The sequence below is a fragment of the Xylocopa sonorina genome, chromosome 3 (genome assembly GCF_050948175.1).
Source record: "Xylocopa sonorina isolate GNS202 chromosome 3, iyXylSono1_principal, whole genome shotgun sequence".
Lineage (NCBI taxonomy): Eukaryota > Metazoa > Arthropoda > Insecta > Hymenoptera > Apidae > Xylocopa > Xylocopa sonorina.
Window position 1 is genome coordinate 6,946,346 of NC_135195.1, and position 17,591 is coordinate 6,963,936.

Genomic DNA, 17,591 nt, shown 5'->3' on the forward strand with positions numbered 1-17,591 from the left:
CTCCTTTCCATCCTCTCGTTCCGAGTAACAGTGGAGAGACAGAGAGAGAAAGAAAGAGAGACCATCTGTCGCGTACCATTCATACATTTCGCAACGGAAGAGCCATCGATGCCACCCCCGCCGCCCCACCCACGTACTCGTCGATCATTTCATTTTATCACCGCCGTTGTGCTTCGCGACGCTTCGTACACGTCGTGGCCGTCATTTCTGTCTTTTTTTTTCTTTTTTTTCTTTTGAGTTGCTGGCCCCTATCCTGTTCCTACTTTCTGTTACAGATTTCGTACGAACCGTCGTTGTACGGTACGAAAGGCACCGAGAGCGACGAGGATGTAGCCGTTCGGCTGCCGGTTCACGACAATCGTAACGAGAGGATGCGCACGTACGGAATACCTACGCGAAACGTCAGGAATATCGCCCGGGACGGCGCAATTTATAGATCGTTAGCGAGAAAAAGCGGAACATCGAGACCAAGGATCACTGCCAGGGCAATGACGCTCAGCTAGAAGCAAGCATCGTTTCGTCCCCAGTCCACGTCCATCGACGAAAAAAAAAAAAAAAGAAACAGATAGAGAAAGAGAGAGAGAGGGAGAGAGAAAGAAAGTGATATACATATATGTAGAAAAATATATATGTAGAAAGAGAGAGAGTGTGTGTATGTGTGTGTGTGTGTGAGAGAGAGTGAGAGAAAGAAACGTAAAAGAAGGGAACAAAGGGGTAGACAAAGAGAGTTTCGCTTCGGTTCGATCGAAGTTCTCTATCCCCGCGACTCGAGATCAAAAAGACTGAATATCAAAGGGTGGCAAGATGTTGGGAGTGAGTCAACCGGGAAATCCACCCTCGAGCCTGCGACACTCGGCGAGCTTCTCTTGTTTGCAACGCGGCACAGCCAGCGAGGGACACCGGGCGAGGACCTCGACGCTGTTGCAGCAGCCCAGCCTGCAGCTGAGCAACAGCCACCACCAATACGCGTCCGGGCAGAGCTCGCTGCTGCAACAGTCATCCGCGACGGGCACCGTTCAGCACCGTATCGAGGCCCTCGAGGCGGTCCAGGACAGCAACGACTACGGTTTCGTGAAGATCCGGCCACGTCTGCGTAGCACGAACGCCACTCTGCACTACGAGGAGGAGCTGGCCGCGCAGAAGAGCGCGCTATGGGACCGGGACGCGTCCGCGTTCAGCGACCGCGAGTGCGACACCAATTACAGAGAGCTCTCGTTGAAGGTGAAAGATCGCGAGCACTCGCCGAAAGGCGCCTCGAAGAATCAGAACCCGTTGAGGGGGGCGCTGATATTGTTCACCTCGACGTCCTCCTGGTGGAAAGCCAGGCAACGGGAGGACCAATTAAACGGCTCGTCCACGGACCGCGCGTTGACCACCACCACCACCACCACAGGCATCGCCGCTTCCTCCGAGCGAAAGTGGTCGAGCACCTCGATGGCGTCGCCGTCGAACGAAAGAAAGTGGCCGTCCGTGACCTCGCCCACGAACGACAGGAAATGGTCGGTTGGCAACAGCAGCGCGCTCACGTCGCCCGGTAACGAGCGGAAGTGGACCAGATCGTCCGTCTCGTCGAACTCGACCGGGCAACAGGACAGGAAATGGCGGTCCCTCGGCGCTCTGCTAAGGACACCGGCGGCCGCAGGCTCGCACGCGGTCCAACACTCGCTCGGGCACAACATGAGCGTCTCTATGATCGAGGGCGACCACTTCCGGGACGATCTGCGCGGCTCGAGCTGCAAGTCGACGCGTTACCAACAGCCCACGTCCTACTCTGCGCGCGTGTCCCGCGTCAGCCGGGACATTTATAGAGAGAACGGTGAATTCGGTCAGACGGGAAGATCGAAGGTCAGCCGTAGGCTGTACCAGGAGAACGCTGAGCTAAACGACAGGGACGCGGACGAGAGACACGTCCCGGGTAGACACCAGTTCGAGGACGAATGCAGGGGTCGCACGAACCGCGAGACCCTCTGCAAACTCGAGCAAAGCATCGGGAACGAGACGCGGATCACCTCGACGAGATCGAGTCGGGCGCAGAGCTTTTATCTGCTGGACGATTTCCTGCGGCCGCAGCCGCAGCAGAACAAGTGCATGCTGAACGTCTACTTGTCGCCGTCGCACTCGAAATCGTCCGGCAACGGGAACGAGCATCAAACGATGGCCAGATCGGCCGAGGTGAAGCAGGTCGTGTCGCAGGGGAACGTGACGAACATCACACCGCCGCGCCGTCATAACTCTAGCTCGGATAGCCTCGAGGTTGCTACCAGCCCGCTTCCGCCCCCTGTGCCGCCACCCCCGCCTCAGGTCGCCGCCAGAGACAGGGAGAGGATTGAGAATTTCAAAGAGAAGGACGTGTGCCAGTGCAAAATGTGCTGGACCAATATGCAGCAGAGATCTTTCGTTGAAGAGGTAAGTCCTCCGGGGAGAGAGGAGCACGCGTTCGCGTCCTGTCTTTCCTACGCTCGTGGTTATCGAAAATGTTACCCTTAAGGGGTTCTACGCGACGATGACGTATCAAAGCTCCAGCAAGTTTCAATTTCACTTTTCAATTTTGCTCTCGAATATTGTTTACCCGTAGAGAATGGACGCGAGGTTTAAAAGACGATCTCGAAATGAGACGGAAGTTAGAGATACCAAAATGGCGCGGAGTAGACGCGCGTTAATCGAGCGTAATGGACGCTGGTGCGATTGATGCGTTCGTACTCGATCGATTCCCGCTGTTCTCGTACACGTGTTTGGTAATAAAAATGAGAACAGACGGAGTAGCTATTGTCTCGACAGAAATTGGTACGGACGATGTTCGTTGGTACGGAATCCACGAGGTAGGGCGAATATCGAAATGCAACCGATGGTATAAATCGACATACTTCTGTCGGATGCCTAGCAGGGAATTTCTCCAAGGAAATTTCTCAGCCAGTTCGGAATACGTGGTCGATAAATCAACCGACGCGTGCTTTTGCTTCTCAATTTTGTATCGGGCAACGAACCTGGCTCCCCCGCGTTTCGATCGCCCCGTTGCATTTACATAATTGATATCACCACGGTTTATGGATCTCGCGCGAGCTTTTACATACGGGCCGATCGTTATCGTTCCTAAGGAATTATTCGCAGAATTGAATTTGATAACTCTTCGACTCTTCGCGTATTATTTACATCATTCTTCACGATCGCCATTTTCTCGAGAAAGCTAACAAAAATTTGAAACTTTCGCTTCGAGCAGCAGATTTTAAGATCGTTGATTTATTAATGGATTAGGAGTGCAATTGTTATTACGATAGTTTCGATTTCGAAGGAGGGGGGAGGGAGAGGCGAACAATTAAAAATATACGACACTATGCTGGGGCAATCGAAGTTTATAGGCCATCGCAGCCGCAACTGTAACGCATAGGTATCGATTCAAGCCATTCCACTTACTACTAGCTAAGGAACGTTCGTAAAAATGTCTCCGCGACGGGTCTATAAAACTGAAACGAAACGTTTCCACTTTCTACGTCGTGGTAGTTACTTTATCATCGTGTCTTCGAGGCGATTTAAGTCGCGGCAACATTCACGCGTCAGAGTTTATCATTTCCGACATCGGTTATCCTTCTCGAAGGCCCGTTTAAACCGCGACGCTCTCGCTTACTCATTTTTTGTTCGATTACCGTCTTCTCGAGCTATTTATAAGTATTACTCTCCTAATTTCTCCTATATCGTTTTGCGGTCGAAAACAATTTCAACGTATCTCCGGCGATGCGTAGCAGCCGGTCTAGATCTCGCTGTTTAATTAATTATCGCGCATCAAACTCGAGGCTATCGTTTCGCAGTTTCGATGGTGAAAACTCCGCGGCAACAGCCTCGAGAACAGCGTCGGATCCAACAATGGCCATTGTCGATGACGCAACGCGCCTTCGGGATCACTGGTTTTACGAGTTCACACGCTTCCCGGGTCGACCGATACTGTCAGTTCGTTTATTGGCCGAGATAAGAGACACGTGCTGTCTAGCGAGAGGGTTGATTCACCGCTAATGTTCTCCAGCTCGGATTCAGAGGCAGCGGAAAGCGCAGTTACCGTCGTCGTGCTGGTATCGCGAGATCGCGTGGGATGACGACCAGCGAAACGGCTGGCTCGAGGGGCAGGGCACCGTTGCGAAACCCACTGTTCACTTTAAGGAGACGCGTGTTAGAATCTCAGCTGCGAGCAGGGCGCGGATCTTTATGGATTTATCCGGTTAACTGTGCTTCACGAGTATACTCGTCACGGGTATATGGTAGTGAGCATTGGCTCGATTCTGGCGACACAAAACAGAGCGCGCTCTCAAGCGAGGGCGCCACAGTTAACTGGTTCTAGGAGGCTTAAGCTCGCAAAAAGAAACCGACTTAAGCTCGCGTTAACCTCTTGCGCAAGAGCTTCCTGATGTGTTTTATTTGGAGGACAGTTTCTTCACTGCTACTCGCGAACAATTTTTGTTAAGTCACCCTCGATAACGGTACGAACGGTTAATCGATATCGATTGACGGAGAATCGAAGAATACGTTGCGTTTGGAGTTAACGAAACACGTTAAGTTTGCGCGAACATTATTCAGGAAACTTAATGCAGTGCGAGCTCGAGTTTGGAAGTTGAGCGCACGATCTGGATAATGCTCTCTCTGAGTGTCTATTATGTGAAAGTAAACTGTTTCGGTTTACGTACGCCGCGCGAAGCCTTAAAGTGCCTAGTTGTCTGTCTTTGATATCGAGCCACCTTTTAAGGTGATACCCCTGCTCTTGGGATACGCTTTCACAGTCACACGAGTAGAATTATGGTTGCGATTTGCTGGATGAGCTCGCGGCGGAACTGTAACCAGTTGAATTCATATTAGCCGCCTCTTAAGTACAATACCTGGGTGACGTAAAATTTCTACATAGAGTTCAACGCGAAAGGAACTAAAGTAAGCCATTCTACTCTTAGTAACAACATTTTTACATAAAATGGAACTCTCACATTCTGACAGAGGAGGTGTCTTAAAAAAAGAAAATAGTACAGCGATCCGTCAGCTGGTTGAACAAAACGAAACTGGTCCCAAAACCATCGCGTGCGACCGCCAGTCCTCCACTTCCGTCGTTAGTTGTATCGAGTGTTCGAATTAGGCTGCCGCCCCTGTCCCCTTATTTCGCTCGTGGCGGTATCGAACGCGAATCCGTTATTCCCGGTACGCAGAAGGGTACAGAGCTGCCGAAGGAAGTCGTATTTCTATCCTTCCAGCATCTACTCTATTATTAGCAGCGGCTGCGATCGCGGCAGCGGCTCGGTTCAACTGGATTTCCGTTCGATTTTAAAACACTGCCACGTCCTCGTGGCCAGCAGCGTTCTTCGCCTGTCCTCTTCCCTACCTTCGTCCTCTTCTTCTTCGCTTCGAGCAGCCGGTTCCTAGGCACCCGTCGACGATCCTCGTCGCTTAGCCGCTACGCTGGCGTAATTTTTACTCGCGCAAAGTTTACGGGGCGACGTAAATCGGGAACGATTCGCTTTACCGCTGGCGTCCTCACCGCGGGGATGGGACGCCGGTAGCGGTCGCCATTTCGGATGTCGCGTGGGATACTTTTATTGCCGTTTCAGCCACGTCTCTCTTGGTTCGTTCCGCGATGACGTTTTATGGGGTCGTTGATTGTTTTCGAACGTTCGATCTCGAGAGTGTGTACTCGAGAGATTTAAATCGCAACCTTGTGGATCTCGATTGGGTTGTCAGCGATTTGGTCAGGCGGTGATTCAGTGGTAAGAGGAAGTTGGAAACTTGATCAGTCGTAGTTAGGGGTAGTTTCGAACGTGAGAGCGATTTATCGATTAGCGTGCATTCTTGTGCTTCTCTATTGCTTACGAACGAAGCTTCCATCGTGTCTCGTCCCCCTAAAAGATTAAATCGTATGTTCTTTCCTTGGAAATAAAGAATCGGTGCAGTCGCAAAGGGTGAGCCTCGCAATGGGTTGTTTACGCGCAGAGATCTCGCTCGTGCACCTCTGGTAGCTAAAAAAAGGAATCTAAATCGGTAGATTTAAGACGAATTTCATTCGAAGCTCCTTTGTTCGCCACCTTTGCCCGCGGTCTTTGTTCGCAGCCAATTGAGGGGCGACGCGTAAACCACGGGCGCGTATCGCCGCGTCCTCCTCCTCTATTCGCCCCGTTTCTTCGCTCGTTCCTCTCGGTTTTCTCTTTTCCGTGCGATATCGGGAGACGTCCTAGGTCAGGGACGCGTAACCTACGCATCCGGCTCGAGCCTCCGTTTCCAGACGGTCGAGGAGAGGAACGTGGAACCATCCTCGCAGCGCTTCAACGACGCGTCCTCCTCCTCCGCTTCTTCACCTTTTTCTCTCCCTCGCAAGCGTCGAAAACCGTGGTTTCGGGTTCCGCGAAGTTGCACGGCTTGAATTCGCGCGACGAACGACCCCCTACCAAAATATCCTATTATCCTTGGCGTGCCCACCGCGCTGGGAACGTTAATGAACCGAAAAAGAAGACGAGCAGGAAAAGAGAAGGAACACGGGGACAATGTCGCTCGAGCACACCAGTGGAAAGAGGATGAAAGAACGCGCACGGATTCGCCAAGCAATCCTCTCTTGGCAGTTCCTCTCTTGGCGGTTTTTTTTTCACTCACGTGCAGCGTCTCGCATTATTCTTGTCGCTCTCCTCTCGCGAGCAAGATTAATCAAGAGAAGAAGAGAAACGAGTCGAAGAAGAAAGGGTGGAGCAGGAGGGGGTGCTGAAGAAAGGAGGAAAAGATGAGAAGGGAAGCGAGAAAGGAAGATATGTGTAGAAGCAAGAGGAAAGAAGACAACGTCGGTCAAGAAGAGAAGAAAGAAGAGAAGAAGAAAAAATAAAGAACGTGTATGAGGGAAGGTAAAAAAGAATAAGGTTAGCCTCTCTCCCAGTCGCTGCCCTCTGCGCGAATAGCCGAGAGTGAAGACCTTTTACTCGGACTGGTCGACGATGCGTTTGACGATCCCGATCGCACGACTCACGATGACGCGCGAAACGCCGCGACAACCGGAGCCGAAGAGGATGCTTGCGAGTGCGAGAACGCGCCCAGGTATGCGGCAGTCGCGCGTCGAAGACATTCGGTGAACGGAGGCCGAACGGGTTCAGAATGGGCGTTATTTTAATCTGCTTCGAACGTAGTCGACTCGAAGGAAGGCGAGGAAAATTTCCATGCGAGTCTCGCACGATTTCCCTCTCGTTCGGATTCGGTTCGAGGCGGCGAGGTATCCCTCGCTGCGCGCGTCGACTGGCAACGATATGAATCAGACCTACACACCCGGGAGAGTCGAAATCGCGAGCGCTCGTTCGAAAATAAACGATGAGACGACGGTGGAAAAATGTCGAGTCCTAAACAAATTTCCGTCCCGTTTTTCCATCGTCGATCGCGTGTTCTGCTGTTGCGCCTCGTCTCTGCTGGGCGTCCCGTTTCGTTTACGCTTTCGCGATGGAATTGTCGTCGAGTTAGCGGGGCGTTCTCGACGAAAATTGGCAAATTATGAGTTTAGTCTTTAGAGCTTCGTCGATGCGAATTAATACGCTTTCGAAGCGAGTCTGTCGTTGATAATGTTGTCCATATGTACTTTTAATTCGTTTGCGGTTTCAATGGAACGATTCTTCCTCCACTTAACCACCATTCGCGTCTTAGACAGCGATCGTTTCAAAATTAAGCCGAAAATTCCGCGGTTCGTCGATCGTGACCGCGATCGAGCGTCGTCCTACGCGTCTTCCGGTCGTCGCTCCGTTAAGAAATAACAAGGGAACGTCCCGCGGTCCGCGTGAATAATTCCCACGCCGCGAAGGGTTACACGAGCCGCCATTCGTTCGTTCTCAATCGATCTCGTGTATCCGTGGTGTATGCCTTCGCTTTGTCGCCCAGCTGCGTTCCCAGCTGAGCAATCCCTCGCTCCTCGTCGAGCATGTATATATCGAAGCGTAATATCTTCATGTAGGAGTTATCTCGTGGCCGATTTCTTATTCGCCACGCGGAACAGCCGCGTGGACAGCTCGCCAGGGAGTAGCGAACGGTTCGACGCGTAGTTCGACGTCCTTAAGAAATTATTCCACGCGGACGAACGACGGACACTTTTATGGATGTTCCTGGACTGAGCTCGAAGGGCGGTCGTATGGGCGAAACATTGATCCGATGGCGGAGTGTACGCTCGTTTCACGGTCGTTCCGTGGATCGTACTTTTATTTCACTGGGATACACTTCTGCTCTCTTTGCTTAGATTCTTCGTGGAATAGCATTTTCTCGTTGGAGGCTTCGTTGTTTAGAAAATCGAGCTCGAATTTGGACACGCGTTTACTTGGTCGATCCGAGATATATTAAAAATACAATGGAAGCATTGTAAAAATTCCCTTCGTTAATTTGAGAAGTTCCACGCGTTAAACTTGAATGGTTTCTAAGCTGTCGAACAAAATTGGTGTTGAGCGAGGCTCTCGAGAAAGTGGGTCGAAACTGGGCCAGGCAAGGCCGCCCCAAGGATCGAAATTACGCAATCGTGGTTAAAAACTCAGCTAAGAACCCTTTTGACCGTGCGTCAACCTTGTAAATCGCTGGATACGTGCTCGAAAGAGGAGGAGAGGGAGAGGAGGATCGTGTCGGATGGTATTAGGTCGAAAGAGTCGCTGATCCTCCGGATCGGTGGAAACGTGGCTCTCGAGGGCGCTTCTGAAAGGGATTCCTCCGCGGATGAAAGTCAGGCGGTGGATTTGTAAACGTCCTGTAGGGCTGGCCGAAGGAGACAGGGCCGTGTGAGATAAAAGGCAGGAGATAGGCCCCTGACGGCGATATCTCGCGGCGTGATCTTCGAACCGGCCGTGTCTGCCGTTGCGTCGAACCGGGCTGATTTATTATTATTGAAATACGGGCCATTTGAGCCATCGCTGCCCATTCTATGCCTCCTGCGCCACGGCTTTCCATCTGAAAGGTCCGCGGCTGGAAAGTTGCCTTTGTGTCCACGCTTTTTTGTTGCGCCACCGTTGCCTCTTTTTTTCTCCTCGCTTCTTTTTAGAGACTCGTCCCTCTTACGGTTAAGCCTCGGCTGCTCTCGATTTTCTGTCCGTTTCGTGCGTTCATATTTTCGGTTGGTTTAAGAAACCAAGGTGGACTCGTGGTACGTGCGAAGTAATTTTGTCTAATTTTCACTTTATAATACCAATGGAATCAAAGTAAAACGGTGGCATCGATTTTCTCAGGCAGAAAGTGAAGTTCCGGTTGTCTAAGACGAAGCATAAATTTCAACCGAGTGAATCGTAAGTTTTTTTACTTTTCGCTTGGTCCAGACAGATGGTGTCGAACCGTGGATTGAATTTTGCCCAAAGCCGGATCTCGAGCACGTGGTAATAGTTCCGCCACGGCGGATGAAGCGCGCGGCACAAGTCTCGCTTGGTTTCGCAAACGAGGCGCGAGATTTAATTCGATCTCGATCTCAAGAACGGTATCTGAACATCCAGGCGTCTAGATTAGCCTGAGACTGGTCTGGAAAAAGTTTGGAAGCTCGAGTATCACCGTTTTCATCGCGAGTTAGACGATAATTGGCCGTTTCTACGCTCGTGAAAGCAAAACGCACGTCGAAACCGTCAGACGTTCGACGGCCAACGAAAGTTCGACTCTCGCACCGCGATATGGAGCGAAATTTTGCACGCTCGTGCGAGCAATCGCTCGCCTCGGCGAATATGCCCTTTTCAGACTTTTTTTGATCGCGGTCGGGTTGCGTTAATCGTCTGATAAACGAGGCTGGCCGAGGTTCTACTTGTTAAACCGCAGAACCAGTGTCGTCCTTGTTAGACGACAGGACCAAGAAAGAGAATGACCGAAAGAAAAAGAGCAAACAAAAAAGAAAAAAAAAAAGAAAAAACGGAGGTTTAACGAGGAACGAGTTTGGCGGACCGCGAGCTTCTGCGCGACCCCGCCTCGTTTCGAAGTATTCAAAGTTTGCCGCGAAAATGACCACTGTGCCACGCTTCATCGAGACTTGCGGTTAGACCCTCGAAAACCCAATTAAGCGTATTATTAATGCTCTGTGGTGACAGCAAGATTTCCAAGTGACTCTGATACTCGTGTACCGGTTTGGAAGAATCGAAACTTGTGTAATTGCCGAAACGAGTGCCAAAGTAACAGAAGAAGATGCGTTAATATGGAATTGCATTAATCCTTGGATAATTACCAAGCAGGAGTCTGGATATCTCTTCTTTCACTTCTTATCGATGCGATCTTTCTAGGAATTCTTCTTTGCAATTGTAATAGAAACGATTCTACGAGGAATCTGATTAACTTGCGCGGTATGTCGCATAATTATTGGAAATATCGAGAAAAGGAGAAAAACATCGAGTACTTTATTCGCATACGATGGACCACAAAGTTTTTCTTAAGATCATTACGAGGGGTGCAGTTCTTTTCATTTCCACATTTTTCGAAATTACCCGGGTCGGGGTAACAAAGCGAAGCGACAAAAGTCGAGATGGTTGACCGCTTCCTAACAGGCGCAACCAGCTTATCCACTTTCTTTTCGCAGCTGCAGGTGCAGCAGGTCCCTGTAGTATCACTTTCTTATCGACCCACAGATTCCTGCTTTACCAACTCCACGTGCTGTTTGCCGTACGATCCGATAAGATGACACTACCAAATAATTTTTTCGAACGATTCAAATCTGACGGAATCGTCGCCAGAGAGGAAACTCGTTCGAACCATCCTCGTCATTTAGCGTACGTTACAGTCGAGCTTCTCTTAGTGCACCATGGACCACTTAAAAATTGTATCAGAACCGGTTGGCAACAGCTTTTTACCCCTCGGTGACGCGCGAGCGATTTCCTCTTCAAAAAGATCCCCGTTCTCGTCAGCGTTCGCCATGTCACGCCGGATGGATCGCAGCCTCCGGTTTTTCCATCGCACCCTTCAACGAGGCTCGCGGCTGTCGCCCACATGGCCGTGCAAAAAAATCGAACGCACGGATCGCAAGCTTCCTATCTAAATGGAAATCGTGCGAAGCCGCGCGAGACAATTCGTCGATTATCCTGCAGCCGCCCGCATGTTCGCGGGATTCTTCGCGACGCGCGTGCTGCCGTTCGCCGGAAGAACGACGGTTTGTTGGCGCTGCGAAAAAAAAAAAAGGAACGATCCTCGACACAGTTCGCTGGCGCGGTTCGGCGACACTCTCCGTTTCAGTCGGCTCCGGACGACGGGTCGCCTCTTAATTAGACGAAGCCCCGCGGAACGGAGGTGGGGGCTGGTTCATTCGCGGTCGCATAATTGCTCGCATTCATTTCGAAGCGTCGCGCGTTACGTACGCCAGTACTGATGCCACGCTAATCTCCACGAGGGTGCGATAATTTCACGTTGCAGATGATGGAAATTACGTACTCTAGAAAGCGAAATGATGTAACGCCGCGTTACATGCTTCGCGGTTTCTCTCTCGCCGCAGTACTTTTATTCTAGTTCCACCTTAGAGGTAGAAGGGTTCTGACGAGATATAATTAACTAACCAGTTTTTAAAAACCTTCATCGAGACTGATTCCCTTGCACGAGACAAGAGAAACGTAAGAAGTTTCACGTTTAAGATACTCCGCGTTCGTTGTAAAAGAGATAGTGTTTCTCGGACGAATTGGTGCTTCGTTTGATTACACAGTATCGTACATTGAAACGTACAAAGTCCATTCACGAGCGTATCCGAAACGAACGAATTACGCGGATTGAGTCCTGTCTACAAAACGCTATCCAATTACGACGAGCATGCGAATGCTGCTTATCGATTTAGCCGATGCTCGTCTGAACGAGATTTCAAAGGATCGAGTATTGTTCGTCCCGTTTTTCGAGACGAAATCGTGTCCTTCTCTATTATGTTCTTATCGACATCGAGGAAACGTTCGATCTTCTCTGTCCACGCTCATCAGTCGCGCGTTTGCCCTTCTCTGGCCCTTTATTTTTCCTTATCCCACGATTCGAAACGGCTGCGCGCGCGCGGTGCTTTTACGCAGACTTTCGCGCCGCGTGGCGCCTGATGCAATTCAATTAAGCCCGCGTTCAGCTGGCTGCCGTGTCTACTTTATCGCGCGATTCGTTCTCGAGATCCAATTAGCGAAACGAAACATTTGCTTCACCGGCATAATTAACGATTTTCGGGACTCGATATCACGCCACGGAGATCGTGGCTCGATTCGTTGGCTCTGGGCTGCTCGAGAGGGTTGCTGATTTCGAACTCTGCCTGTGTTCGTTTCGACGATGAGATTAAACTATGAAAAATCCTCTCTCGAGAGTAATTTATCTGGCGCAATAACTGCACACGATACACGACTAAGCAACGATAAAGCAACTGTGCACCCACACGTATCCACTTCGATTCGAGCGTGTCGCACAGCCGAGAATTTGCTCGCGACGCACGGAAAAGGTTCGCTGGTAACACGTGGCAAACTCCACCGAGCAAATATTGATCGCGAACGCAAACACGCTGGCCGGTTTCTTAAATTTATTTACCTGACGGGATGGAGCGTCCCTTCGAACCGAAAAACCCATTCCACCGGAGGGCTCTATTCCCGCCAGTGTGCCAGCAGTGCATCCAATCAGAGGGGTCTGCCTCGCGGAGGAAGATCGATATCTCAGCCATCGCGGTCCCTCGAGCCCTCAGACGAATCTTCCTCGACTCGCTTTAACGCCCAGAAATCTTTCGCGAATCGAAGCAACGGCGAATTAAACGTTCAGCTGCCTCAGTTCCCAGCTGCGCGTACTCTCGAGGTTTATCCACCTCGAAGATCAGACATTTTCGCGCGTTCGTTAATCACTTGGCAACTCCACTAACCCAAGAAACACCTTATTCGTGAATACAAAAAAATATCAGAATCAACGAGCTTCCACAAGATGCAAGATCGATTCAGTTGTCAGAATAGTTTCGTTCTTGAACGGAAGCGAGACGTTCAGCCTGTTTGACCCTATCCACGGCGTGAAACGGGCCTCGATCGGTATACCTGCCGCGTAGACCGCGTACACGCACACCCTCCGCTCTGAGAACACGCTGCTCGTGCACGTGAACACGAGATGCCGTGCCACTTAATCACCGTGTCAGTCTATCCATTTGTATCGGGAATGCGGGTACAAGTACGCAGTTCCTCAGGTGGGCATGTGGGCACCGCGGCGGGATTTAGATTCCGGCTACAATTTGCTGTTGCACGTTCGAGGGCGAACCTTTTCTCCTCCTCGCGTCCCTCTTTCTGCGAGGAATCGCAGCCGGATTAATCGTAACGGGGATATCCCCATTGTAGCCGCTCGCGGATATTGTGCGCGGCTGGTTATAAATCCGCGGAGCGTTCCTGTCTTCCCGCGCGACGTTCTACACGCCGCGATCGCGTTAATTTCCCGCGCGAAATTGGAACGTGGGTGGCTGCTGAAGCGGCGTCCTGGCTCGACGAGGGACGCGATGCACCGCTCGCTTTATTGATTTATTTGTTTATTATGTACGCTCGGTTTATTAGCTGGTCGTGATTTATACGGTTTTTCTATTTGCCTCGGTGGCGCGCCGCCTCGTTTCAGAGGGAACGAACGGTTTCATTCTAGGCGATTTATCGTGCATTCGTATAGGGAATTCGCTCGTTAAGGCGTTTTGATCCCGCGGAAATTATCCGAGCATCGGACGCTGCAGTTGTTCCGCGTTAACGAGGGCCAGTGTTTTTACGATACCGATGGTCGGTTGTTCGATTAGCCAGGGCTTTGCTCTTGTATTTTATACTCTGATAATATAGAGTTAATGATGCTTGTCTCGAGTAAGTCTTTAGAAATTTTTAGTAGTAATAAACCTTGAGGAATTTTTCGTAGCGTGCGTTAAAAGTAAGAGACCGAGAAATGGGTGTATATTTGGGACAATTGAATTCTCTTTATCGCGATGCTAAAACTTCCGCTCCAGACTGGCTTATCAAACCTTACGTTTCGTTGCTTCGTGTGTTACGTAGTTGCTGCCCACTCGCGAGATTTCAGCAAATTGAAGCACCCGTTCGCGCACAACACGAGTGGAACGAGAACCAGGGCGGACGTCGAGATGATCGTTGAAAATTTCGCGCGTAACGGCCAGCTTGAATGTCAAGGAAGTCACGTGGCGCACGCGTTCGAACGGGCGGCCACAGAAGCAACGGGTTCCCCGCGACGTCGATAAACCACAATTGGCCGGAATAAATTGTAATTTATGTTGCGACTGGCCTGGTCGCCAATGATCGCGACAACGTATTCCAATCTTCTGCGTGCCCGTTTCATTTCGAGCACCGCGAACTGATTCCTCCATTAATCACCATCACGCTCGATGCGCTTTGGAACGAACGTTCACTGACGCGAGGATCTTAAGTTCTGACCATAACACACGTTAAATATAATATAATATAAACCAATGCTTCCTTTAAACTTTTCTCATCGCGAAACGCTGTCTTAAGTTCGAAAATTTGTTATCAACGCTAAAGTGAATTCTAGTTCTTAGTTATCACAGACATAGACATTGATAGAGGCTAATAAATAAGTAAGTAAGACTAATAAATATTACTTCGAACATTGCTCTCTTTCGTTCTCTAATTATTTCGAAGTATGTTTTTTCATTTGTTACGTTCGTCGTAAATGAAACGATAATGAGAACAGGATTAACCGTAATGAGAATAGGGAAATTAATAAACCGCTGTTGATAATTGCGTAACGTAAATCGAGCTGATATTCGAGTCTTTAGTCAGAAGTACCGAAGTACGTGGGTCGAGATTTGCTCGATGAAGGCGTAATTATGCGGGCAATTAATATCGCTGGATTATCGTAATAACGCGATCCCGTTCGAGGTAATTTCATCTGGCCTTCTCCGCTCCTCTATTTTTTTGTTCTTTTTTATTTTTTAATTCGTCGTTCTCTGATAATCCTCTTACGGTAGCCGTAAAAATGCTCTGTGACGGTCACAAATCAACGGGATTTGTCGTGCGTAGAGGAGAACCACGGTGGGAATTGCTACGGATCGTATACTGGAGGCGAGCGATTCAACTTGGGATTTAAAGTCCGTTTTTATTCGTTTCGCGCGCGAATTTTACAAAAATTTATCGGCCAGCCAGATGATTTATCCGTGGCTGTTACATCTCGCAGCGTTGGAGAACGGTCCCGCGTCCGTGATTGAATTGAACGCGCGTCCACGTTCGGTTACCACCGATCCTGTCGAAGAATCGTTATTCCAGTTGAATTAAAGCGTCCAACTAGTAATTGGTTACCGTTCGCTCGACTATGCCTCCAAAATGTTACGCTCGCAGACTTTATGAATTCGAAAAATCTCCTCTCCAACTTATCTGTTGCTTGACAATTTATTTTTCAAAGTGTCGCCCGTATATGTGTTTCGAGTGACAGTCGTACAAATTATTATTCGTTAGAAAAAAAGTTTTGCCTCGTAATAGAATATTAGTAATGTTAATTATCACGTTTCCGTTGAACGTAATCACTTTACAGGTAGAGAGATAAAGAAAACGAGAGAGTGCGTACTGTTTTGATAGTTGATTACCAACTTGGTACACAGACACGAATTCCTGTTAATGTATCAGCTGCATTATACACGACAGGTGCAGTATAGAACCTCGAACTATAGCATGCTTGCATTAGACAGGCTATCACGATATTATGACGCGGGTACAGGACAGGTAGAATTACGTTTGTCCTCTGTTGACAATCTTTGTCGCTCTCCTGTACTTATCTGACACCTGTACACACACACCCTGCAACTCTGAGCATTGAATTTAATTTATCTAACCCTGACTTCCGGCATTAAACATACTCCCCGTCGTATTTTCGCGTACGTGCCATAATAGAAACGAGCAAAGCGTAATCACATTAAAAACCAGCATTACCTTAACGTCACGCTTCACTCGTGATTTTATACAAATTATTGCAAACAAGACATGAATGCAACGATGGTCCTCGATGCGTTAATTGGATCGTTCAGAACGCGAGACAGATCGCTTCGTTTACAGGGATATTCCATTCTTTTAATCGCGCTACGATTTTCCGCAGACTTTCTCCACCGCGTCGACTAAGATCACCCTAAATCGAAAGCGTTAAATCATGCCGTGTAACCCATTAATTCCCATTTACAAGCTGTCGCTAATAAACGATCAAAGGACCAACCGATTTAAACTCGAACAATGGAATACGCTTAATCGTGCATAGACCTATTCAGTTAAGCCCAACGGGCTCCATATTCCAATTCTGTGCACGATAATTCCCTCTCGGTTCGTCCGTCCCCTCCCTCCATTGGAACCGATTGTTCCATCCGATGTTCGCGAGACAAATACCGCCGTTTAAAGCGGAATAACAGTTTAACAGCTGAGCAAAGGCAGAGATCGAGCGCCTCCGCGAGAGTTCGTACCTGATCTCGGTTATTAGACGAGGGTAGACAGAAGTGACGCCATTTTCGTGACCTCGTCGCCCGGAAATGCCGCCATCCTCCGCGCGATAGTCCTACTCGTCCCCTCGGATCGTGGTAGATCCTTGAAGCCAGCCACGTTACGCAATGTACCGGTTTATAGACATTCTCTGTTGGACCGTGTCTACGTATCTCTCCACTGTTCGTAGCAGGCTCTTCCACGCGTTGATACGCGTTCGATGCACTCTCCGTGCGAACTCTTTGCGCTCGACGACTTTTTCCATCGGGCAGCGCTGCAACACGAGACAATTTCGCGCGTAAATGAATTTATATAAGAATAAACATACGAAAGTGTTACATTTTGATATATTATGTGTTTGGTGCGATATTATGCAGAACACTTACCAGGGCATTCTGAGTTGCTTCGATCTTATGTCACTGTCTATTACACTGTCTATTATCACACCCGATACGTAATTACTGTTTACACTTGCTCTACCACCAATTTAATCACGATCAATTCAGAATGAGACTCGCCTTAAAACTTTCAAACGAGTGGTGCAAAATTTCACGACAACGTGCCCGCTACGACCGTCGAAACCGTACTAACGCTAGACACATCGTATTCAGGACTACAGTCGTAGAGGAATTTTACGTCACAATGTCACTTTCCAAGCAAAAACGTAAACAGCCTAAGGGACCTATTCACGAATCAATACTTCGCATCTATCAAATGGAGATAACGAAATTCAGCATAAATACAGCCGCTCGAGTTGCCGCGCGAAACATCGCGGCGAATGAAAGTCGCCGTTCGAGCGCAAAGGGTTAATCGACGCTACTATTGTCGCGTGTGGGTAGAATAGCGATCTTTTATAAATTCTTTGGAAATCTATGCTACCCTCTATTGAAATCGAAAATCGATTTTTTCTCGATTCTTCAGTACATTTAATTCCTGTGTAAAAGTGAGAAAAGTCGTCTTATAGATTCTCAAAGTTACGTTCGCCTTGTCTTTACGATCCCAACAATTTCCGTCGAGGTTGAGAAGCGGTGATAATCCGTTTACCGACAGTTTACCTGGTATATCGATAATGGACCGCGGAAATTCATCGGCGGCCAGGATCCACGCAGCCACCGACCGTATCGCCACTGTTTGCGATCATAATTAAGAGGGTCGCGCCGGTGGCCACGGAGCTGACGTCACTCATTTGCGTTCTTCTGGCCGGATTCCAATTCACCGCCTCGAACG

At 49.2% G+C, this 17,591-nt stretch overlaps 1 protein-coding gene across 3 annotated transcripts in view; it reads left to right on the forward strand.

The window, feature by feature from the left end:
* The first annotated feature begins 691 nt into the window (after positions 1 to 691).
* The window catches only part of LOC143422070 (uncharacterized), a 149,422-nt gene continuing 132,522 nt past the window's right edge, over positions 692 to 17,591 (forward strand). For all 3 annotated transcript variants that reach the window (XM_076892443.1, XM_076892444.1, XM_076892445.1), the window contains exon 1: positions 692 to 2,406. In XM_076892443.1, the coding sequence (XP_076748558.1) occupies positions 805 to 2,406 (1,602 nt within the window). In that variant the 5' untranslated portion in view covers positions 692 to 804. The remainder of the gene's footprint in view (positions 2,407 to 17,591) is intronic.